This window comes from Manduca sexta, chromosome 27 (assembly GCF_014839805.1).
Source record: "Manduca sexta isolate Smith_Timp_Sample1 chromosome 27, JHU_Msex_v1.0, whole genome shotgun sequence".
Classification (NCBI taxonomy): domain Eukaryota; kingdom Metazoa; phylum Arthropoda; class Insecta; order Lepidoptera; family Sphingidae; genus Manduca; species Manduca sexta.
Window position 1 is genome coordinate 11,271,346 of NC_051141.1, and position 26,840 is coordinate 11,298,185.

Genomic DNA, 26,840 nt, shown 5'->3' on the forward strand with positions numbered 1-26,840 from the left:
TAAAATTATTTTGACAATTAACCATTTCACATCGACAGCATGTCATACCGTTGAAAGCATTAGCTCTACATATTTTAATTCTTATTAATTTCTCAGATTTTAAAAACCAAATCAAATTATCCGCCTTGTTAGACACCAGCGCACACGCATGCACTGTAATTCCACTATAACAATTCATAAAAATGGTAATCGCTCTCGAATCTTGATATTTGAAAACGGCGCTGCAGAACGTCGCGTGCGCCGCAGCAGTCAACTGTGCGAAGACGCGCCAAGTGATTAAGTGAAATTATTTAAAAGCCGACGAGTTATGCAAGCCTTACTCTTCCGGATATAGTGTTAGTACATTACCGTCTATACATGTATTCGTTTCGTTTGTATGTGAATACTATAATAATGTTAACTGCCTCGGTGGCGTTGTTGTAATGCGTATGCGATACGAGTACGTCTACCGTGCTAAAGTACTAGGTTGGAATCCCAGCTTGTGATCAAATATAATTGTGACTGGATTTTCCTATCTTAAAAACTTACTCAAACTCAGCTCGGAGTCAAGAAGTTGCTGTGTAGTACCCCCGTGCCTCCGAAAGCATGTAAAGCGTTTGCTCCTCCGCCTGATCTCTCTTCGGTCATGTCGGATTGCTGTTTCATTGGACTATGAGAGTAAAGAAACAGGGAGTGCACTTATGTATTACGCACACAGTTGCGCACTATAATATCTCTTACGTACCTGGCTAATTTTCGTAGTGATTGGCATGCGTTTACTACAATTAAGAACAGAAAAGAATAACTCTAGATACAGGCAAATAAAAAATATTGGTTAATTAATCTCAGCACACATAATCATTATACGCGACGGGCTTTTTACGTTTTATTCTTTTATACAAAAAGAAATCTACAACTTTCCCGAATAATTTAGTACAACAAAACAAATTCGGACATACTTGTCGTTATTGTATTCATCACGGTCCGCTATTACAGAGACCATTTTGAAAACATGTTATATAATAACTTGTACACATTAATTCTAAGCGCGGTGTCATTTGAGCACTCGTAGTAGGTCAAGGTGATTACATCTTATGAAGCGATTACGTTTTTTCCGAAGATAGCTTGTGACTTCGGACTAAAACTAATATTTTTTGATGTATTGATGTTTAAACCATGGCTGATATATCGTGATGGTTTTTTACACTAATAATCATATAATAATATGTATAACTTTGAGCTACTTATCTTTTCTGTTACAACATACAACAAATTTGTGTTAATTGTTTTTTGAGTAATTAAGATTCATAATGCTATAACTCTCAAATTATTGGTAAATTGGTTAAAATATGTTTAACTTAAATTTGTAATTTTATATATAATTATTTAAAAATAATTATATAAAAAATTTTGAAAGTGCAGAAATTATGATCACTACTAACATAATAATAATGGAATCATAAATCCATGGATTTATTCTAATATGGCGCAGCGGTAGCGTTGTCATGGCTTAATATCCTTTCGTTTTCTAGTTTCGACTACACGTAACGCAACCGTTACTTGCATTATCCGGTGGTTACGAAATTAGAATTACATCACATCACGTCATGTGATCAACTAAGCACATATTTATCATATTTCAGGAACATTTTAAATAATTCATCATAAAAACATATTAAATACATATGTTTATTTTTTATTTATATCAATAGCTAAATAATAATTGCATAATGTTTACACGCATCATATTACTGAGTTTACCGTTAAGTATATTCACTCATTATAGCATTCATCCTACAGAAAATACATGCCATAATAAGCTACTGAAACAACCATAACATGGCTTCAATTAAAATTTACACGTAATCAAATCTGAAACCGTAACTATAATAATATATTTAATAAAACATTATAAGTGCCGTCAATGTGCAATGCTAATTGTTACTAGTTATCTGTATGTTGTTATACATAGAAGTTTGAATACTTATGTAAGATTCAACAGTCTTACTTAAAGTCTAAATGACATTTTTAAAAAAATTCAAATATTCCATTTAATTTGTTGAATGCCACCGCTTTTTCATTTCACAAACGTTCGCGTTTCAAAGCAGATTTGTGAAAATGCTGAAAACATTTAAAATTTTTCAATATACAGCTTACGTGTCAATGCAGCACGAATAGTAAGTTATTAAGCTCTTCGGTAGCCATCAGGCTTAAAAAAATACAATGAAAGTGCTTCATATGAAACAAAATAAAAATTCTTGTATAAAGTTAAAATGTTTTGATCAGTTGTAAAACCGAACTGAAGCAGCTGTCTGAAATTAATTTATGGCTCATAAATGTCAACAGACGGCGACCGCAGAGAATACTGAATGAGGTGCAATTCTAATCTTTATAGTGGAAAATAAAGTCTGTGTGAACAAAGATAGCGTCGTAAAGCAATATTTACGTAGTCGCCTAGTTTAGCTAGTCTTTAAAATTTCTTAGAACCTGACGCCGCGCCGCGCCGCCTCAACACCGAGGCGCCGCTTACAAGGTTTGCATATAAATTGAATGCTAGTAGGTACCTAAGGGCTTAAATATTTTCACCGAGAGAATTTCTTGTTTTGAACCAAGTCACATTTACGCTACAACGCGAGTGCTTATGTTGGATTATGTTATGCATACGCCTTTATTCCATCAATGACGATAAATTGTCACTAACGTGTCTTACAAAAACATATACACGTAATCACGTGGACATTTTTCTTTATTGAATCAAAACATTTATAATGTGTTTTTCACAATTGGATATTGGAGATGCGGGAGGCTCTTTAACACGTAGCTTCCCAAATTTACATAGAAATTGCCCCGAGGGAGAATCACATGGAATTTAGGCATAACATTAAATATTGAGTTTATAAAACTAGACCTGTTCCGAAAACAAAAAACCAATTTAAAAGTAGTTTGTGTCCAAACATATTCACAAAATCGTACTTATAATATGAGTTAGATAATATACTAAGAATAAAAAGATTATAACGGCCTACTATTACATGCAACAATAAAAACAAAAGCAATAGATACACAATAAAAGCGTGGTAAAGAATAAATTGTTTTATAACTAATTGAATAATGACGACGCGAAGTCGAATCCGACTTTGCGATTGATTGCCGCGTGAGCTTATACAATCGAGTTTAGAAAGCGTCGCGGCGGGTAATATGAATTGTTTGCTTGAAAATGCAAATTACTCGTTTAACATTTTCACTTAACGAAACGAATTCAAACTACGCGAAAAGTGTATAATGTTGAGGTTGCATACAGCACTAATCTTCTTTACCTATATTATAAGAGTTGGCAGCATAACATTCTTTGAGTAGTGAAATTAGAATAATTAAAAATGTCCAACTATTAATGAGTCATATGTGCTGTCTTACTCTAGTTGTTTTTGACGTGCAATTGTAAACTAATTAATATATAGTTATCCTAATGAAAATCTAGTTTGCCTTTACTCTCTAAACACGCTAATTCGTTACGACTATGCTAGGCCGGAGACAAGAATAGTTGCCATAGTTCAAGATATCGATGCTTAAAAAGCAATCATATCTAAACGACACGTAAACCGAAAATGAGTTATATAAATGTTTTGAATCGCCTTTTTTTGTCTGCGTCATTTGATCTAGGTTTTGTAAGTCTAGGAAAGTTTTAATAATATTAGACTATATCTTTATAAAATAAAAAGTTGAATTGTTATGAATTTTTATATTGAAATCAAAATTTTAAAGCACTCTACTCAAAAATTAACTGATTGTCGCTTAGATATGATTGCCTTTCAAGAGTCGATATATTCAGCTACAGATTTGTATAAAACGTGAACGGTTATGTATTTCAACAGTATAAAATATCACGTATGTTACTCGGCTCTCTATAAAAATTAAATACCACAATGGCTTCAATACACCCTTACAAAAAACAAGCCATCAAAATATCATCATTCTCTTATAAAACTCAGCGATATTACTCATACTGATAAAAAAACTAAAGCCGGAAACATAACTATACTTTATCCGGCAATTAACTTTTTTGAACAAGAATTACGGGCAAAAGTTTCACAAGCAATCGATTGTAAATTTAATTCAAGTATAGTGGGATAACACCTACAAGGTGACGCACAAATTGATAATGGTCGCAGGAACACGTTGGATGCGGGCCACTTTCGACAGGTCCGTCTGGAAATCTTTGGGGGAGGCATATTTTCAGCAGTGGACTTTAAGCGGCTGATGATGATGTAGTGGGATAATCCGAAGGTAAAAAAAGTGGCACAGACATTATACAAAAACAAAAAAGTGCAGTCACTTGTAAAAATTAAAAGATTTCCTTATTGCTGTAATCGGACAATAAAATAAAAACTTATTACGAAAACAATAAAGAACAACAAAAACAAAAGTCAAGCACAAGTCCCACATCTCAGACAAGTCTAACCGGCCGACTCTGCCAACTTTTACCACCAGACCGCTCCTTACCTCCTTCCGCACTTATTATATAGAATTGCACGTTCTTCCTTATTTCACTGTGATTTACAATCAACCAAGCGCTATGTAAGGTTAATAATAATTGAAATGGGTTTATTACTGATACGAAAATTACTGTTACTTATTTATTGAATTTAAATGAAAACATGTTCATTCTTTATGAAACCTATCCCGCCCGGTGATGGTAAACGCCACTCCTAAATAGAGCAATATCACATAATTAATAACATAACTGTGCATGGTAATGAGCCACGCATGTCAACTTGAGATTGGGCTGCTATTCAAACTTAAGCACAACAAAATCCACACAGTGCTGGTTACCGGTCGGTAAACAAGACCTATTCGGATCTATTATAAAGATAATTATGTATAACTGTAATTATCTAATATTGGGATTTGAGAGTATTTACTTAAATAAATATAAATTTTACTTAAACATGTTCAGTATAATAAAACATATTGTGTCTACAGCGAAGAGGATAACCAATAATCACATAAAGGCCCGGACGAGCTCAGCTCAACATTGTATGGACATATTATCATCACGCAATATCACGCTTTATTCGACAAGACCGTATAAGCTCTAAGCCCTTTAATATATAATTGTATGCTGGGTGAAGCCTATCGTATGTAATAACGATCTATAAAATTAAAATCACAAGACGGAGCGCACCACCACGGGAAACCTGCTTCCACATGAACATTGTTTGGATCACACACCATGACGTTCGGGATAATGCACTAGTTTGTTTGCGATTTTATTGCTTATTATATTTTCAACTGTTTGTGTGTGTGTGTGTGTGCGTGTGTGTGTGTGTGCGCGTGTGTGTGTGTGCGCGCGCGCGTGTGTGTGTTTTTATTTATTTATTTCTTTTTTTTTATAACGTTTTTTCTTCAAATTTTTGATTTGTTTTGTAAATTGATTGAGTCATGGTGTTGTGCGAATAAATGTTTTTGTATTTGTAATCCATTTAAAGCTGTTCAGACTTTGACTCTATTCAGGATCCAGTGTTCTCATGTTTAATATTACATCATAGAATGTTGGAGCATAGAGGAACCAATTACCGTCAAGTTCCCAGTACCGTCGTTTTAAGTAAATAATAGTTTTGTCTACGACTTCGCTCAGGATTTTTATTGTTACGTTTTAATATTCTTTACTTATATTTTATTTTTAGGATTATAGTCAACGAATAATAATTTCAGTGGCTTTATTTCCCTTAAATGTTTTGTAGTTATTTGAAGTAAAAAATCTGTCTAAAATTAAGTTTTAGCTCAGAAAAACTCCTAAAAATATGTAGGAATCCTATTTCCTCCTCAGTTACAGATGTTCGAAATTTAATTAAGTTTTCATTTGACCTCCTAAATAAATAAAGGTGACGTTCGGGCGTAGAATATTAGAATTATTTTCAATAGAAATTTCGCGAAATGAACCCTGGTTTATTAAACTAATCTTGAATCCAAGTCGGTATACGTTTGTCTGCTGCTAATTGAAATCCTATCTGAGCAGTAGACAATAGCACAGATTACCCTTCATCTATATAATGTAGTGTTGAATTTAGTAATAGAAGATCTTTAGGCTTCATAAATGGCCAATTATTAAAAATAATAGTATATACTAATTACTACAATTACAGTGCACAATTAAAACGTTTATCAAACAATTATCTACAAACATAATTAGTAAATATATGAAAAACTGATGTCAGTGTGTTTACGAAGTAGAGCAAGCGGGCACACGTAATCGCAACTCGTTACACTCACACGCACATTGCAAATTACCAAACTTAAACATTATTTTACTAACAAGTTAAATCTCATAATGCTCTAAACGTTACGTATTAGGCATAATATTCACTATTAAATATTCTGTATTGCGTAGATTGTGACCGCATTATTTGATTTAAAGGATAAGTTGTGAGAAATAAAACTTAAAAACAGCAGAAAGGATTTGGCTAATTTTATCAAACGGGTAGGCTGTGTGCTGGATTAACACATAGGCTACTTTATATCCGAGTAAGATGCTCCCCTGGGAAATAATAGACAGGTTTAAACTGATTTTTTTATTGATGAAGGTGGTGTCGTGCAGTTGGTACTACGTATCGCTATAGTGTTTAGGGATTTTTGTAGCTGGTAGGGCTTTACTCGCACGAAAAGCCGGAAGCAATCCTTAGTATAAAAAAAAATCTTATGTTAAACAGTTTTTCAGGCAAGTATAACGGACACATCTTAAATTTTAGAAAATAATGTGCGGTGTAAAAAATTTAATGAACTAAGTTAAATGAAGCTTGTATATTTTAACAAAGTAGTTAACTACAAATTTCGTGTTAAGCTGTAAAGTAAACACAACTTGTTATTAATTCGAAAAAGTTTACGCGGTTATGTGAAAATACTAATACGTATACAAAATAAAATTTACACATCAGCCTAGAAAATTAATTTATCATAATTACTTTTAGCAGTTACTTTATAAATTATTATATCTGACAAGAAAAACGAGCTTAGGGTCAATGTTTAACGGGCATCTAGGATGCCTATACGATGCAAAGGTTAATCAAAATATACATACATAGTATCACACCTCTATCCCATAGGGATAGGCTGAGTCTATGGATTGTCACGTTGCAAGATTCTAGCATACTTCTCTTGTCTCCTCCACCTACGTCAATCTGTTCATGCATTCCCTCTGGTTTAGGGTACTTTTGACCTGGCCTTGACTAAGAAGATCAGATACTTGAAATTCGAAGGGTCGGTGCGGTTAAACCCTACCGGCTCTTCCGTTCACATACACCAATGCACAATCAAAACACGTAGGAAGAAAAACGAAAGTCCGATGTAATCACTTCATGTATACTATATTATAGTATTGAAATTGAAATTGAAACTTAACCTTAATATTGTTACACCAAGTGGCATCATGATCTTGAAAGATCGCTATGCTCCCAGAATGTTGTGGAAACTCGATAACAGACCCCAATTTTTCTACAATGTTCTCAACCATTCCGGATCTTTCGAGAAGGTTCCACAGACAGATAGACAATATGATGCATACGACCGGGTATATAAGAGAGCGCAAATACCGTGGATCGTATGTAACCGCATAGTGTTTGTGATTAAGTGTATTTGAGTGCTTTAGTGTGGCAGTGTTAATTCACATGCTGCTGTATTTGTGTTAGTGTTTTATTTAGTGTATTGGTACTAAATAAAGTGTTGTTGTGTGATTTGAAGTACAATAGGTATTGTCAGACATGGTTATTATATCATTCGTTATACAATTAGTCAAAAACCAGGATTGCGGTTACAGATTGAGGAGGCATCAATATTAGGTAGTAAGTACGGCATTACATACTGATTGTAGGCCAAGAAATAAGCTAAGTTAGTTTAACTTGGTTCGCATATCCGAATGTGTATTTGGAGCCTGCACACAAGTGTGGGAAAATATTTCAGTTACACGAGCTAAACTAAAATAACTTAGCTTAGTTTTCGAGCTCATAAAAGTTGCAGTAGTATGGAATCTATGGTTATATATAAATCTGATGAGTTTATTTTCTTATTGCTTTGTAAGACGAGACGAGTTTGCTGTTCGCCTGATGGTAAGCGATACGACCGCCCATAAACGGTAAAAACGTCATCCAGCACCTTGAATTACAAAGTATTGTTTGGTATTCCACTGCACTCGCCATCCAGAGACATGAGATGTTTAGTCCCATTATGTCGAGTACAATGGCTGTACACTGGCTACAATGTTCTTCAAACCGGAACACAACAGCGACTACACACTGCTGCTTGGCGACCGAAATAGACATTGCGGTGGCACCTACCCAGGCGCACTCACACATATGAGAGACCTACCACAAGGGACAGTGTTTTTTTAACGCCCTAATCACAGGAACTATTAAATCGATTTTGTTTTTATTCCCTAATAGGAGGCTACATTATACCAAACTACTATAGGCTACTTCTTATCCTTTAATCGCGGAAAAACTTTTTTACGCGGGCAGAGCTGCGAGCAAATGCTAGTAATTTAATACAACTGTATAATAAAAAAAACCCTTGTAAATGTTGCTGGCACGTAGTTCGCATATTATGTTGCTAGCATGTTAATCAATCACGCTGTAATTAAAAATCGGTCAAACGGAAAAAGCCCTTGGCGACCGTTCGATAAACCGTAATACACACGGCGACACGAGCCCTGTAACGAAAATATACAAATCCATGTTTAACTCCCTTACACAAACCTTGGATATTCATCCATATATATATCGCCATAAATAAATTAAAATGGACAACAATAAACCATTATATATCGTGTTTAGGACACGCACTATCTATTCATTCACAAATCCTCACCAATACTTTGTTACTTTATGCAAAATATTTCATAATTTTTTTCCTAACCAAAAAAACATAAATATTAAGCACCCTCCTTCAAAAGGATTTATAAAAACTTTAAATATTTTATCAGAAACAGTTTCTGTATTATACTCTGTCCATTCAATAAAGCAACAAACATTCATACACTGCTTTGCCAACATTCATTTATATTTTATACATAAATGAAACCACATAGGTGTTTATCTTCTTGAGTGTAACACTTTACCATAAATTACTTGAACCCTAGACATATCATAAAATAAATATCAATAAGAAGTATTTTTATTTCACTCGCCCTAAACCCACGACATACTACTCTAAGAGAATTTTTCGCAGCCGCAACATTCAGATACCCACACGGACGGGCCATATTCGCACTAAAATTATGAATAATATTATTAAAAAAAATTATAATATGATATTAATAACATTCACGTCGAATTGATAACCTCCTCCTTTTTTTTGGAGTCGATCAATAATTTGAAAAGTAATATCAGGAATTTTCGTATTAAATTAATAAACGCATATAAAACTGTTTGAAGCTAAAAGATCATAGTAGCCCGTCAGTCTAATTAAATAACTCTGCATACAAAGAGAATTCACAGTGATTTTATTTTGTGTGGTGTTTTAATGTATTTCTGTCAATAATGTGTTATTTTAACGGTCACGGTCGGTTTGTGTTAATTTTTTTTTATTGCTTTGAATGACGAAACGATCTTGCCGTTTGCCTGATGGTAAGCGATACGACCGGCCACAAACAGTAGAAACACCATCCGACACCTTGAATTACAAAGTACTGTTTGGTATTCCACTGCGCTCGCCATCCTGAGATATAAGATGTTCTCATTATATCTAGTAATTAAACCGGAATACAATAGTGACTACACACTGCTGCTTGGCGGCAGAAATATTAATGATCGTTTTAATGAAAACATAGAGTTTGGAACCACTTAAAATATATTTTCAAATATTGGTAACTAAAGTTAATTGAATTGAATACAATGTGTTGCTGTTCCCATCACACGTAAATGAATTAATCTATCAATACCTTTATTGAACTTCGAACATTCTTTCACTAGTAATATAACATACAAAACAACCCAGTTTTGTGAAAATGTACGTTCTTTGAATCGAAGGTCATAAAATCATAGTGTAGGAAGCGGCAATTTAAAAATATGTTTTGCATTTTTCGTTAAATGAAACTTGGTGCACAAAATTATTACTAGGTAACGGGCAACAACATTTTTAACGTAGTATGTAAGTTCTTCAGAACTTTTATATTTTTCACGGAATGCTCCTTTTCGAAATGAAAACCAATATGTTAGTACATTATGCGCACTATTTGGAGGCCATACTTATTTATATTTACTACTTCAGTAGTTAGTAGGTTATAAGTTGTAACTTTTACCTACACTTACTAAACATATCAGGCTTAAACGTAAATTTTAATAAACGATTATACAGTATAAATACTTAATGCTTTGCGTAGCCAATTTTAAACTATAATAAATTAGTGTCATTGCTAATTATCACTTGCTTAAAGCCAAATTACACGATCACTTACAGATATTTACGTTTACTATAAATTTTACATTATAATAAATATTATTATTATTTTATTATTAGCACATAAACAGTTTTTATCGTACGTTAGTTTTAGCAACCCATTAGTCAATTAATAAGAACACAGCATCAAAAGGTACAAAACCAAATAAATAATTGTAAAAAATATTCATAAATCATCTTATAGCGATCTAAACTTTAAAACTTTAGATCAAACAAATCATCAACAATCGTACAAATAATACAAACTGATTGCAAATCGCTTCATGACAATTATAAAGTAATGGACAGAAAGATCCCCCAAATGGAAAATATGCGCGCAAAATCTGTCCATGTGCAAAACGAACATAGCGCTCCCGCTTACCGCTCTTTGTTCGGCTTCACACGGCATCAGCATTCACGTAGTGCAATATTCTCACTGATTCCCTCTTGTGATACCGTTCAGTGTTCGGTGAAAATTCACGCCTGCCGACCGGCGATGTACTTAATAAGGAGTATTGTGCATGGACGGCGGCTCATTACGCCGCATCGTCGGCGCGGTGCGCTTTACAAGTCACGTATGTACATTCAAATGGCGATCTTTTCTTGCTTTACATAAATATTTCCTTTGAAAATTTTCATATTTTGTAGGGACGTCTGTGTTTCATCGTGTAATAAAATGTATTTTCAATATATCGGAACAATGTCTAAGGAAATATAGAGTTTATATTCGCATTTTATTAGGCCATTGTGAAATATGCTAGGCCTTGGATGCGATTTCCAGTTTGGTCGTGTTTTTTATGTAAGCGCCTATCTCTACCCAAAAGATAGACCTATAAGCTATTTGAGTATTTCTTCTCATCCTACTAATATTATAAATACGAAAGTTTTTGAAAATGTTTGGATGTTTTTAGAAGTAAAAGTAGAACCTACCGAACTTTAAAATCGTAATTTTTGCGCAGGGATACAACATGTTCTTAATTAACATAATATGGGTTACTTTTTATCCTGGTAATTTGCTTTTGTGAGATGTTGTAATATATTTTTTTAAATATATGGCGCTGACGTCGTACCTTGTTTTAGGGATCAGGCCAAATCGCAACCAACATATAATAATGTATTTTAGTTTGTATAAAGAACAAATATTTAAAACAAACTAAATTATTCATTAGACTGCGATAGTTTCTAAATAAAAATGTAATGATGTGATTCTGGCAAACTTTAATATAAATCATCAGTTCCTGGAAACCGGTAGTGCAGTTTGAAATGCTCGTGTAAAGCATGTCCCGATTCCTGCACACACTCGGTATAGACAAGTTATAAGTAATTGGACTAAAAGCCAAAACTATGGTGGTATTGTTGTTAAGGTATTTTTTTTTACTGGGAAACTCGTTTATGTCTAGTATTAAAACAAAATTGTGGTAGTCCTGTGGTTGAAATTACATCGTCGAATTGAATAAATTTTTAACACACATTATACATAATTTTATTTATGTGCACTCCTCAGTATTTACTCTATATGCCGAATCTCTCACTTCGTGACCGCAATGTGCTTAAAAAGATGTACAAAGGTTTTCCGCACGTATTAATATACAGATACTCATTTATTCTCATGTACGTATTAATTAAGGTTTAATAAGTAATAATAGTAATCGCTCTAAGTTATTATTATTAGGCTTCTGCACGTCAATTGATTTAGGACTAAAATAGATTACATCCGATTAATAAATTATCCCACGAGAATGTAATATTGTGAAAGGCCTACTTCTACGATAGCCATGAGCTACATAAAAAAAGGAAAAAGGATATCCGACAAAAAATTAGACAAAAATGGCGTAACAACCTAATAATATTAACCGAGAGAATATAACTTAATAACTAGACTAATATTAACATTTAATTTTGTTTGTAACTCTTGACATTGTGTGGAAAAGTTACTGATAAAATGGTAATTTATGTAGAGCGTTTAAACTTTCATCCGACATGGCGTTTCATACAAATGGGCACATGGTATTTCTCTTGAAACATGCTATGTCAACTAGCTATCTCGCTAAGTTCAACACAGTTATGGAATATTTAATTTACGATGTAGGTGTTATGTCAGTTCTCGTGAATGGTATGTCTACATTGGTTTTTAGGGTTCCAACAGTTCCCAAAGTAATATATAATAAATTTCAACGATGCAGAATTTCAGATCATCACTCCAGCTAGGTGGAGTGACGATCTGTGAAAGGTCGCTGGTAAGAACTGGATCCGACAGGCCGACGACAGGGTAAAATGGCGCATATTAGAGGAGGCCTATGTCCAGCAATGGACGAAGATATAAGCTGACGATGATGATGATGAGAAATTATTGATAATTCTAATTGGTGTCTGGTTAACGTTTATTTTAATAACCAAATAAGTTTAATAAACACGAACGAGTGTAAAGGGATGTATAGGTTATAAAGACATTTGTAACCCACACATCACTTTGTAGGTATGCGTTAAGTCCTACTTCGTAAACAGAGATGGTCATGTAAAATCCCTATTATGCGATTAGTTTACATTAAGTTAATTATCGAAACCGATGGAGTACAGATACACCAACAAGTGTGTACGGAGCCCTAGATGCGCAAGTTTACCTCGCACTCGTCCGGATTTTTTTTATTCATCAATAAAACCAAAAAGAATCAAGTCCGTAATCTTTCTAATCGCAACATTTTCTTGTTGCTGACGAGACAGGTTGTAGAGGTTGAACAAAAACACAATTTCCTTACACACCTAATGATGATTGGTCCAACAACAATATAATAGACTACAGCGGGGAGTCATTTTGTGTTCAAATAATTAGAATTAAACGTATAACAGTAGATGGATTCTTTAGGAAGAATACAATTATGTGTATTAGTTAGTTAAGGAATATAGAAAAGTTAGTAATTAATGATGAGCACCGTTTACATATTGTCATCGAGTTCGCTTCGAACTTTCATCGTATAAATAAAATATACTGTCTGTAATTACTATTGACTGGTAAATATTTAAATACTTTAATTTGGTATTCTAGTATATTTTTTTTATTTATATAAACGACGATTTTTTTGCTGCTAATTTTTTATTATTTAAATGGGTAAAGGGTCTGTTTCAAATTCTGAGGGAATATTACTTGACACGTAAATGTAACCGGCCAAATACAAAAGTCACACTCTAATCTATGCTTACAAATAAAAATAGTACTATCTACATTAGCAGTTTAATAATCTTATTAGTTATCAAACTTTCACATAAAATTAATTTGAAACTTGTAAAACAGGCCCTATATTTATTCGTTTTAATACGAAATAATTAAAATAATTACGAGAATTAAGTAATATTTTGAATAATAATATTCTATATACCATTTTGAATTCACAGAACAGTGTAAGCAATCTTTCACAAATATAAATTAATATTTTAAGGTATAAGCGTCCTTCGAATTATTTTCGGCGTCGTACCGATAACGCAACATAATAGTCATAATAAATTTGAAGATGTTTCATTGTTAATAACTTTCATCGTAAAAATATTCTATCTATTTATAATTATATGTACATTAGTATCAAAACAGCAGTCGAGAAGACATGATTATTGGTTATTATCAATTACGTTAAGTCGATATTACTATTGTTAAATTTTAAGAACGAATATTCTTTAAATATCTACCTGTTCATTGTTGGAACTGGTTAAAACTACAGTAACTATGCTTTTAATTGGCGTCTCTTTTTTAATATCCATGACCTTTCACGTTATTTCGTGACAATAGAAGCATCACTATAAACTAAATCATGGGACCAGTTAAAATGTGTATACTTATGGTAATTAGAAAATAAAACACTGTTAAATCAGTAAAAACTAAAGGTGACAATATTTTTAATTAACATATCACTTAGCGAGCTAGTGTGCTAAAGCGCAAAATTAAATGAAAGCGCGACAAATGCACGTCGAAACAACACACACACGACGATACGGATATCGTTTTATGTAATGAATACTTTTAATTCTACTGCTCTTCTCCCAAACAGACCTAGGCATACGTTCCATACATTTACGGCGCACGTGTTACGAGCAAAAATTTAGACATAATTTAATTAGAAACTCTTAAAAAATGAGACTTTTTGAAATTTTTAAAGTACTAAAATATTCCTTATAGAACTGACTATAGAATAGTGTTGGTTGCAAAAATGATGTGCACTGTAGGAGAAGATACACCGAATCAATAATTTTAGGGGCATTTTCAATATTAAATGAATGAAACTATATCGACAACTATAATATAAAAATAAATCGCTGGATGTTTTCCTAATCGCAAATCTCGAGAGCATCTGAACCGATTTCGCAAATTCGTTTTTTATAATATTCCTTGAAGTCAAGGATGGTTCTTACAGTGAGAAAAATTTTAAAAATTGCCTGTGAAAGTCTGAAAATGACACTTTTCTATATTTCCATACAAAAGATTCGTAATAATACTTAAAAGTCAATTTGAACTTTAATACCATACCATAAAGTTAAGTGTTAGTAGAGGAGGTCTGGGAAGACAAAACAACTCAGTGACGTTTATTTATACGATGGAAAGAATGTTATAATGTAATTGTTGGCTTGTAAACTTTATTTTTTTCTTTTTTTATCTTACTAGCTGATTCGGTGTCCCGAATAGCAGAATAAGTAAGAAAAAATAATAAAAAAATTACGAATCGACTGTCAGGCGGTACGAAGATCGCCGGGCCAGCTAATTATAAAAAGAAATAGTAGCTAAAGTAAAAATAACATATTTATTATTAGTCAGGCAATTTATTTAACTGATATGCCTATATACTGTAATTGTCAAATATTGTATTATAATGTAATTTTTTTTCTCCGTTTTACTGAAGGTAGCTTATAATACTTCGGAAGACTATTTCTTAAATAAATGTGAATAATTGTATTAAAGGACGTGGTTAATGTAGAGTTCAATTAAAAATGTTTAAGAAATATTAAATATTTTTAATTCTCCCGCATCAGCAACTAGGCGATTATCAAGTCAACCGGCCAATCTAAATGAAAGTCTAAAAGATCTTTCATATTGACTGTAAGTATGTCATATTAATAAACATTATACATATTATAATTAACATATGTATAGCCTGTTACCGATTAATCACCATGTAACTTATATAAATCTTAAAGGCAATTGCACAATATTACATGTGGTATTAACGGGCGATATAATAAGGCGGATATTCACCGCACGGAATGACATTGCAACTTTTTCTTTCGACTTCTTTTTTGATATACTCCCGCGAATTGTTGACAAAATCGTCATAACTGTCTCACGCATGTGTCAATAAGGTTCAATAAGGTTGTGAATTCATTATTTTTATCATCGTGCATAGTGTTATAGCATTTTATTACCTACACATAAAATATATTGTTGTTTACATCAGAGTTTTTACTAAAGGTAAAAGACGTAGATTAGGCTTTGCAATTTCGCATCAGAAAATTGAAGCGACGAAGCGCAGCTCAACACAGAAACATTAAATTACATTCTGATCAGTTTGCACTCTGAAAAGTGTCCTATGGTTCTATTTATGAAATCGTATTTCACAATTTCCTTTTGCCGTAGTTTCTGATGAGGAAGTCTAGACTTAAGTTAGCGTACGTAAAGTTTAATTTCGATTTAACTGTCAATTTGATCTAAGTTTTAACCGTTAATTCCAGGTTAATCGCATTGCTATACGACGATTATCCAATGCTGGCGTATATTACACATACACAATACACATGTTGTGTGGGTGTAGTTCCCGAAACACGTCGGTCGCTAGGGCAAATTAATGTTCATGCATCAACAAAGTGTAAAAATATACTAAGGTGTTTTTTTACATAAATTTATCTTTCCCTTCAATTGTAATAAATAGATGTCGACCAGTAGTATATTTGTATTAGTTTTATCTTTCTATATCAACTTGAATTACGACAAATCTCCTCCGCGAGCGTAATGTGCGTAAAAAGAGGTACAAAGGTTTGTCGTCACATATTAATATAGATTTGAAATATTTTTAACATACTATGTAAAATTGCTTTGGTGTGAGTCCTGAGAAAGTGCCAGCTTTAGGTAATTGACCTATACTTGAGTTGAAACCACAGTCCTTGGAAGAATAATTAAGCAGTACCTATTTTATAGTTATTCTTCTTGTTTCAGAACATGCGATTGCTCATTTTGTGTACCCTCTGCGGGCTTGCGGTCGCCAGAGAGAGTGAGTGGCAGCCGATGATGCCAGAGCCTTCCATTGCGTATGCCGGCTATAAGCAATCAGACCGGTCGCTGGAAGCCAGGTATGTAGGCTTACTTATTATTTGAATTGCGCTGTCATTCATCCAAATCAACAACTTTTTGATACTGGAATTTTGGAAAGATTGCGGTTCCAATGTAAGACATTTTTTGCAATGCAACTGTATCAGATTATAAATTGTACCCGATATATGTTTTGCACATTTACATAGCGAGTACCTACTTATGAAAATAAACTCGACAAGTCATGGGTGTACAATCACACCTACAGCACCTACGCATGTCTGCAGGGTGGGCTTATAATATGATAAAATGTAATCATCTATTAATAAATAACCTTAAATATATAATTATATACCTATATACTATAGCACACGATAAGAGCAGTAAAAAATTATTGACCTAAACCTTGCCTACATCGTAACAAAATTGTACTGACATGTTTAAAAGTCATATAATTTTATTACTTCGGTTTGCATATTTTTCCTTTAGGCAATAATTAGGAAGAAATGTATAAATAGTTTAATACACAACAATGGAAAGTGATTAATATTAAACAGTATCGCATAATAAATAATAAATTATATCATACGGAACGCTGGTTTCATAGAACAAATAAACAAGCATGTTTTTAGCTATTAATATGTTGTTAGATGTTTATTTGTATAGCAGAAGTCGAAGTGATCTTACAACTGCCGAATGAAAGTAGAAAAAAGAAAACTCGCTGCTGGTATAGAACTCGCTCGGCGAAGGATCCCCATTGAGATTCATATCATTCGAATTGGCATGATTATATTTGATACCGATTACCATACCATCTTCCCGTTTTATCAACGATTGTATGTAGCGTATAGATAAATAAATGTAATAATTATCTCCTTCAGCCGACTCAGTACTCATTATGTAGTTGCATTTTATAACTGATTGACGACTAGGCTGAGCTAAAGAAAAAGAAAGCGTAAACTCGAACGGAATCTTAAGGCGCAAATCGTTTCCGTTTAGATGCAAAGACACGTGATAAGTTTATAGTTAATCATCTGTCGGTTATATAACATGAATGTAAATACTTTCTCTTAATTATACCCACTGTTAGAGAATATTTTCATTATGTTCCGATATACATATTACTATCCATAAAATGTTGTCTATAATTGCATCTGAAATAATTTGTAGTTCATATCACATATTTAATTTAGGTTCAAATTAGGCACCTTTCTCTTTGATACGCATTCGACAGTAATCGTTACTTGGACTCTAAGATTATAATAATGACGAAAATTTAAACATTACTTCATAATAACACATATATTCACAATAAACGATATATCGTACACACATAGTAAGCTAAGCTCAACGGTCAAACACGGTCTGATCAAGACAAAGAAATCAAAACTCATAGCACTGCAATAACTAAATAATGTTTCGCAGCCCGTCTCTGAAGATCATCAACCGCCGTCCACTGAACGGGCACTACCTCTCCAACAACAAGTTGACGTTCCTCAACTCCGCGCCGGCGGCGATGCCCGATACTTGTAGCGTGTACAAGGTCTCCATGAACCAGGAGTTATTCTACCAATACGTGGAGTATGAAAAGAGTCTGCCGGACCTCAAGGAGTTTACGCTTTGCATGTGGACTAAGTGCCACAACCATACCGCCGATCACCCACTGTTTTCATATGCTGGTATGTTTTTTTAAAAGTTAATAGTAAAGCCAAAATAATCTGAGAGCATCAAATACTAAACAAAGAATTAGGAGATGCTCATTAGTAAAATTGTAAAACGACACCTATTTCTGTTGGATTTAATTGCTCACAACTAAATAAAAATGAAATAAATTTTGTAAATATAAACTAATTATAGATATATAATGTAATTTTGACATTGTGTAAATAAACGAAACCCCACACACAGTTCTGTCTTTGAAAATAACGCGTCACAATAAGTATTCTCGAACGGTGTACGTAAATAGAAAGTTTAAGTTTTGAATAAAATAAATATCAATAAAAAGATTTTTAAATTTACACGCTGTAATTCCACTAATTACTTACTGTAAGAGAATAAATCGCAGCGAGACCATCACAGCGTCAGTCAGGAACATACTAATGCACACGCCATATTAGAACTAAACTACAAAATTTAAAAAAAATAAACAACGTGAAACAGGGATTGTTGGCGGAAATATTTGTTATTCATGGATGATTTTAGTCATAATGTAAGCAAAGGTAATAACGAGTATGTGGTTTCATTTATTATCGCAACGTCTACATAAGCCTGCAAATAATATGCTAAAACTCGCCTATACATTATTAATTATAACCTCAATGAATGTTTACTTCGGTACAAAAAATAAGCTCTTTGAAAGAAAAACTACTTTCACTTTCACTGATAAATAGAGAAAAATGACAAGAAAATGTATCTATCCACTACCTATATTATAATTTTTATTTGAATACATAAAGACGAATTATGACGAAAGTGTTATGGGTAATTTATTCAATCAAATAATGCCTATAAATAATGTCTACCCACATACCGCTAACATCGCTTTTCTGTGTACACACATACGTGTCTTAAATAAATGGAGCGAAGAAAGGTTCTGAAATAGTGATGTTAGTAGAAAATAGCTCGATATATTCAATATATTATTATTATTCAAATGAGAGAAACACAGAAACTTCTTCTTCTTCAGAAACTATCTTTTCAGTTAACCAAATGGGATTCGTTAAAATTTAGCAGAAAAATTTCCATTGTTTTTATGGCGTCTTACTAACCATAATTATAAGGTACAAACTTCGTCATGCGAACTGAGCCAAAAGTAAACGAGTTCATGAGGTTTCTTGCAATAAATAGGATTTACTCCTCCATACACGAGTCTGTAATGTTTACGTATGAAAATACCTGAATAATTGGTTCATTTAAAATTTAGGTTGCTTGAACAATATAAAGCTTTCCACATATATTCCGCTTCACAGCTAATCTATTTCAAATACGTATTAACAAAGTTAGCAAAATTAGACAACTATTCACCGCTGTAGTGTAGTTAGAGCTCGGGATTCGTTGTTCCGCTTCGAAAGCTCTTAGCTTTTAGCATAGTGCATAAAATTTAATCCATACTAATATTATAAAGTGGAAATGTTTGCGAGGTTTGTAAGGTCTAATCTCTGGAACTACTGAAATTATTTTGAAAGTTATTTCACTAATAGGAAGCTACATTATTCCTGAATGCTATAGTATTTGCCACGAAAATTTTAATCCTGAAAAAACTTTTACACGGGTGACACCACCACGCCACATGTAGAAGCTAATAATACATATTTAAGACGTCTTTTTATAGGAATAGCAATTATATTGTAACAAATTCAAATAAGAAATTTTATGATCCAATAAGTTGTTTTAAATAAATAAATAAAAATATGAGGCATATTCCATTCATTATGATTTTTACTTTGCTTACACTGAAGTATAAGTGGATGGTTCAATAAATTAATACAGATCATCAATAATTAAATGTCTTGTGTGTAAAATAAATACGTAACTATATACATCATATTTAACTTATATCAGGTTTTCCACGTTTCGACAGAACAACATATTATAATTCAACACGCCTGGGTAAACAATTGTTATTTGTAATTCATAATGTTACGTCGCTGACGTAATTGTTACCTATTATTATAAGAACAAGGTGACATCGGATGAAAGTGTTCCTCAAAACCTACTCATTTTCAAATGACATAATATTACGCGGTACTTTATTTATTCCATTATAAAATGTTATCAATGTTACTTAAATTATAGAAAATAATAAACACAATTTAAGGTCCCTCAATATGCTCTACTGCAGTTTATTTTTCTAATAAGATTATAATGTAGGTATGGCAGTTTGTATATTTGAACAAATAATAATATAATACTAGCCCAGTATTGTATACTTGCCCTCTGCTGAGCACGGGCCTCCTCTACTACAGAGGGTTTAGGCCTTTTTTATTTGAACAAACACTAACATGTATTCCGAAATAACGTCTAGAATAGTTGTTCGATCAAGGAATACAATCCTTTTGTTTTCTTTTCTTAATTATATCACAGACGATTTTAGCATATTTAGATTGATAATTGAGCATTGTACCTTGCTATCAGGCCATCAAATAGTCGTTAAAAATAATATTTCACGTCGTCACACCACACCGCATGAGCAAAGCTCATAAATACCAAAAGAACAAAAACAAAACAATACACAATTACGTCAAAAACGCTCTCACTTGAACATATAACCCTTAAACAGTAAATCCTTGGTTGACAATGACTGACACGCCCTACATGGGATGACTGGTTTCTTAATACCGCCTTCGCTAGTGATTGCCTCATGTATTAACACCGGCCCTGTGGTAATGTCTCTTTTGACATTTATTTTTCGTCAATCGCCTTGAATAACTGCTAATATATAAAGTGATTTAAACGAACTTGTCAGAAAAATGACATTGTAACTTAAAATGTAACAATTGCATATTTTGCTGGTGGTAGGATATATTTTATATCAGCCCGGACTGCGACCACCGTACACATGGTGTTAAAACTCGCCATAATGGGCCAAGAAGTGTGTCGTTCCAGGGTCAGTCTGTGTACATCCGTTTCTAACAAGCCGACATAATTGTGTCGACTGTCGAGGGGTAAGCATCTCTCGTCAGCCGACATTCTATTGAATCCCACTCCACTTACCATTAGATACAGCGGGATCGCTTTGCTGGGCCTGTTTAAAAGAAAGCAGATGTATTGTAGATGGATGGACGGCAGTGTGCAGTTGGCCTCATGCTGCCGTAGACGCCGAGGGCGTGCTCCGGTGCGCGGGGGCTCCTGAGCCCCCTCACAGGAGACGGGCCGCACTAGGCGGCACCGCGCAGGGGCGGCTGTGGAAGTAGACTTAGACATTTCCGTCAGAGGAAGCTCGCAGTCGTCCCTAATGCGCCGAAGAGGGCCACCGCGGAGTTTTAGTTGGTATGCCGTGCATTGTATACAGGTTAGGGACTCGGCCCGGCGGTCGCCTGAAGGTCGACATCAAATCCGGGCGGCGCAACGCCGGGTCGTAAGGCACGGTGACCCCAACATAACCGCTCAGTCGCCCCCCACGAAGGCTGAGCGGTAGTCATAAGACACTTTCTCCGCGAAAACAAAAAAAAAAAAAAAAGATGTATTGTAGATGTAACTTTTTTGGTTTTTTAATATTAATTATGCATTCCAAGTAGTTCTAAGTTTAATTAACTTGGAAATTAGCTTTAAAAAAAACATTATCAATGCCATGACGTAATGTATACATATTAGCGGTCAGATAAGGATGAATTTTTCAATAACATATCGCGTCAGTTTTTTACGGAAGACAAATAATTATGAGACATGACTGTAGAAGTTCTATAGAATTGTGTATTGTACTATTTGGGGCTATCCTCAAATAGTAACCAAATAACATGTTAATACATCAAGTGATTTACGTTTCTTTAAGTCACCTTACCGTCAGTCAAAATCCATCCAGTCATTCCAGAGAGTCGGAACAAAGATACAAATCATTAACATGGCTTTTATTTTGACACTACAAGAGACGCTTCAATATCGTTTGTGTACTTATATTGGTCATAATACTTTTACGGTAACAAAAACACCGCGATCAAATAACGCGGTGTCTTGATATTTTCATTAACGTAGCGTAATGGACACTAGATAGCTGAACGCCAATTAAGCTAACGCAATTATTAATAGCCTCTGGTCGTTGACCATCAGTGACTGCAACGAAATCCTAAGTATTGCACTCGTCACCTCGAATATCGGCTTCTCAACGTCAACTTTGAAGTAAATAATTGGGTGGAAATCAATCCGTTTCGATGGGGCGAGTTGTAGGATTCCTGCAATATTGAAGGAACTTTGGCCTCGTTCAAGTGTAATTTGTTCATCGGTTGCCCAATATTTAGTTTTGAATTGAGTTCGAAATTTTGAAATTGCGTCTCAATCACTATTCAGAACTGTAGTCGTGTCTGGGACGTGGCGAAGTATCGTAAGTTGCCGACTTAGCCAATGATTACAACAATTAAAAACTTCATAACAATTCCAAACAATGTCTTTGAAGGAATTACATTGAAAATAGGTACTTAATCTTACAATAGCACATCACTAAGGTTAAGTGCTTCAGGATCCTGTTATATTACCGATTCAAATACAAGGAATGCAATAAAATACGGAAGAATAGGCAATAAGTGCATAAACATCCTTTTTTTATTACAATTGCTGGTTATGGGGTTGGCATAGCCTTTCCGGGTAAAAACACTGAACGAAAGATTAAAAAAAAATCTGTTAGTTATTTTGAAATCACGGAAAAATCGGTAATTCACAATCGGCGACGAGTTAAACAGAATAATTGAATATCGTCAGTGAGGTTTGGGCACTGCCAAGCGCGGTTGGTCATTAAATAGCGGAACAATATTCTATTTCTACCCCCGATGTAATATAAAATGCCTTCTCATTTAATTTTCTATGCCAAATATCACATTCATACCGTTCTTTATAGACTATAATTATTAACGCGTCGTTAGTTATGCGGAAAAAACTATTATATTTTCACCGATAATAGATTTAGCTGCCGACCACCGTGTACATTTTGATGAGTTAATGCCAGAATACTAAGGCGCATGTAAATTACTGATCCGAAGTTATATCGGCTTTGGTAGATTTTACATTTAGTAAAAATTGATGTAAAAACATTCAAGACTCATTTAGTGTACAGAGAATGTAAAGTTTATGTATTATTGTTTGTACGTTTCTGAAAACAAAATGGCCCATCACTTATATGAAAACCACGACATGATATATAATTTTCTCGGTCAGCACAAGCTGAGCCGCTTCCTTTTGTCTTTATTATAGTATTAGTATAAGAATATGTATGTTATCATTTGTGTAATAAGACAATAAACTGATTTATTATTATTATTATTATTTTGTCGATTAAAATGAAAATATTTGAATTGTTCACAGTGGGAAATAATCCGAAGGAAATCTCGGCCTGGATCTCCAACACTCAAGAAGCCAGTTACTTCAGCTTGGCGGTGCACGGACAAACGTTTTTCAGACTTAACTATCCTCTTAAATTGAACACGTAAGTGATAAATCAGGACTAATATATTCAGCATGAGTCCATATGGATCTACATACAGGAACATAACGATAGTTAATTACATAAATTAATTGTTATGTTTGTCCACGACAAACGCTTCGAGCATTAAAATTGCACATATTTAGTTAACATTAACTTGTCTCATAATGATTAACACTATGAAATGAGCTTAATTCTCTTGACGAATTTAAATCAGGAATTAACTGTATGGTAAAATATATTCTAAAAATTAATTTTAATGGACAAACTAAATGTTGACGTTTACGTTTAATTATTCAACCAATTTCGATACCGATTTCACAGTAGATTTTTTTTTGCGTCTTATTTTCTGCCATATACTATTTTATATACAGCAAACTTAGGAAGCTAGCCTGCTCTGCAAGTTGTCCGTTATATATATCCGTTATACCTATTAAGCTGCGTCCATACTCCACGCTAGGAAAGCTTTAAACGTAATCAGCAGGTACCAACATACGTTAACGGTAACAACATTGTAAACGCGGTTCGTAGGACTAGCTAACAGGCTCATTAAATATACACAGTGGATACTATGATCGACCTGTTGCAGTATTAACTGCAAACCGATCGATCACATATTTATAATGTGAAATTGTATTCTTTCTAGGCTGATGTTCCATAATTACAAATTTATTAATATAATTGTTTTATGTAAATATAGGCACTTAAGATTTAATTAAAAAGATAATAACGAATTTCGTGACCGGCTGAAGTTAATTACTGTCATATATAGCATTATATGTAGCCGTTATATGTATAAATATTATATCTATCGGGTTTGGCTGACAGCTCGTCGCACCATATTTCGAACACTCTAGCAATAGCTTACAAAAACGATATCCGATTTACGAAGATGCCAATATTGTGATAGGAAATCTTATCCTGAAAGAAAACGAGTTTTGTTGTTCGCGTAATGCGCTCAGTCTCCGGCAGGATATGGAAGTAAAAAAATAAAAAGAGATTATTCTCTCAATCACGCGACGCCGGGGCTTGATTTACATTAACGCGATATTTATGGAGTTATTACAGATTTACCTTAGCAGATAACTGAAAAGTTCTTACACAAGGAAGTGTTAACAAAAAACATTATAGTGGGACTTAAAATCCTAAATTTTTATGAACATTATAATATTGTTTACCGGACATGATCAATTTACAAAGTGAAGACATTTTCGACGCACAGCGGAGTAAATTTCAAAATTGCAAGCAATTTAGACAAACAATAGAGTGAGTCCTTTTTAAATAAGAGACATGTGTCGACAGAGAGTTCATGCACACCTCAAAAGTTACGCTCTGATTGGTGGAAATATGCGAACAGACAAGTATTATAGCAACTATATAGTTGTGGTCACGCATAGCCTGCGCACACAGTTGCAATAAGCACTGGAACGTCCACATTCGGACCGCAACCAATAATAATGTATAATTTAGAGGACAAATAACATGAGAAATTTAACCATTTCATATCAGAGGATTCCGGTCACTATTTCGTTTTATATTGCTTGGAGCGTTAGCGGACTGTCCTGCAATAACCTATTTGAGCTAGAAACCAGTTCCACTGTCAGTAAAAAGCCTTTACATTTAGATTTAAAAGTCACTTTGTAGATATTGACCAATAGTATTTAAGTAATGGATAAAAAGTCTCTGACCAGTCTTTCTAGAAGTTACAAAGAGAAGATTAGATTTTTGATCATTTTCCTTTTGGGAACCATAGGCACGAAGATTGTATATAACTTTATTTATTTTATTACCAGTAAAGAAAAATACCCATGAGCTTTGATTTCTGAATACAATAGACAATATGTAGAAAATAGTACCATATGTCCTAATATAATTGCATTGTGATTGCACCTCTCAAATTCGAAGTGTTGTTACAATATTTGATTTATTTCGATTGGTGAAATACTCCTCTAGTTTAGAATCTCTCTACTATTATTACATTATAAATTTATGGTTATGATTTATAACCCGCTTGTTTACTACAAGCATTAGCTACAAGGAAATTGCAAAAAGTAATGTCGATCTCACATGACGACCTCCATTCACATATTATGAAGTGTGTACTAACTATTGTCACATGATTTTTTATATTTAAGTTTTCTCCCGATGTTTCGAAGACTTTGGAGCCTTCATGGTCACGTGCGGGACGTAGTTTAATTGTAATGTCTAACATTCGCTTAAACATAAGAAATCATTATTGTCACATGCGCAAGTAAAAAAGCGAACGATTCATTAAAAGAGACATGCCACACTTTGGTCATATTCATCTATAGGATTACTATCCTATCCTATCCTAGGTTGGTCTACAGAATAGTCGCCCATATATACGTAGACTCCTGAGTGCCAATCCCATAGAGAAGTGATAACTCGCCGTTGCGTTTGGTACGGTGAGTGAGATTTACGAAAGCCCAACGACGCTATATGTTTGTACCTCTGCATTCACAAATGTGTATGTTCGAGTTGATCTCGGCACGATGACGCCCTTTGCCCCCAAAATGATATCTAAAGGTATATTTATAATCAATATATTGTAACTATACGAGAACTTTTTTTTGTTGCAACGTAAATTTGAGTATTATGTGCTATAAAAATATACGAAACTTTGGGTATTCCAACATTAACGTATGTATGTAATTGTTTTTAAAAGGTATCAAGACTTTCGTAAATGTTCCAGTTTATAAAAAAAAAAACATAAAAACATGTAAGTAATTACATACCTATTGCTTATTGGCTAAGAACGTCCGAGTGTTACTTAATAAGAAAGTAAATTTACCTTATTCACGTAATTCAATCAGTGCATATCAATACAAATATGGGTGAAACAAAAAAAAATTGACGAAACATGACATATCGTTTTAAATTCGCAATTCGATGTTTCTTTTCCTTAATAAAAGGGGCCAATCTTACGCAACAAAGTACCACACCCATACGAATTCAGGTATATCTATCGAAGCGTTAAGTAAAATATTGCTCACTTCTTTTATA

General features: G+C 33.7%; 2 protein-coding genes across 3 annotated transcripts in view; one reads left to right on the forward strand and one right to left on the reverse strand.

Annotated features, from left to right (window-relative positions):
* LOC115447261 (coiled-coil domain-containing protein AGAP005037) overlaps positions 1 to 26,840 on the reverse strand; it is a 247,084-nt gene that overhangs the window by 54,264 nt on the left and 165,980 nt on the right.
* LOC115447263 overlaps positions 1 to 26,840 on the forward strand; it is a 46,387-nt gene that overhangs the window by 7,375 nt on the left and 12,172 nt on the right. For both annotated transcript variants that reach the window (XM_030174260.2, XM_030174261.2), the window contains exons 2-4: positions 16,595 to 16,728; positions 18,113 to 18,366; positions 23,699 to 23,819. In XM_030174260.2, the coding sequence (XP_030030120.1) occupies positions 16,598 to 16,728; positions 18,113 to 18,366; positions 23,699 to 23,819 (506 nt within the window). In that variant the 5' untranslated portion in view covers positions 16,595 to 16,597. The remainder of the gene's footprint in view (positions 1 to 16,594; positions 16,729 to 18,112; positions 18,367 to 23,698; positions 23,820 to 26,840) is intronic.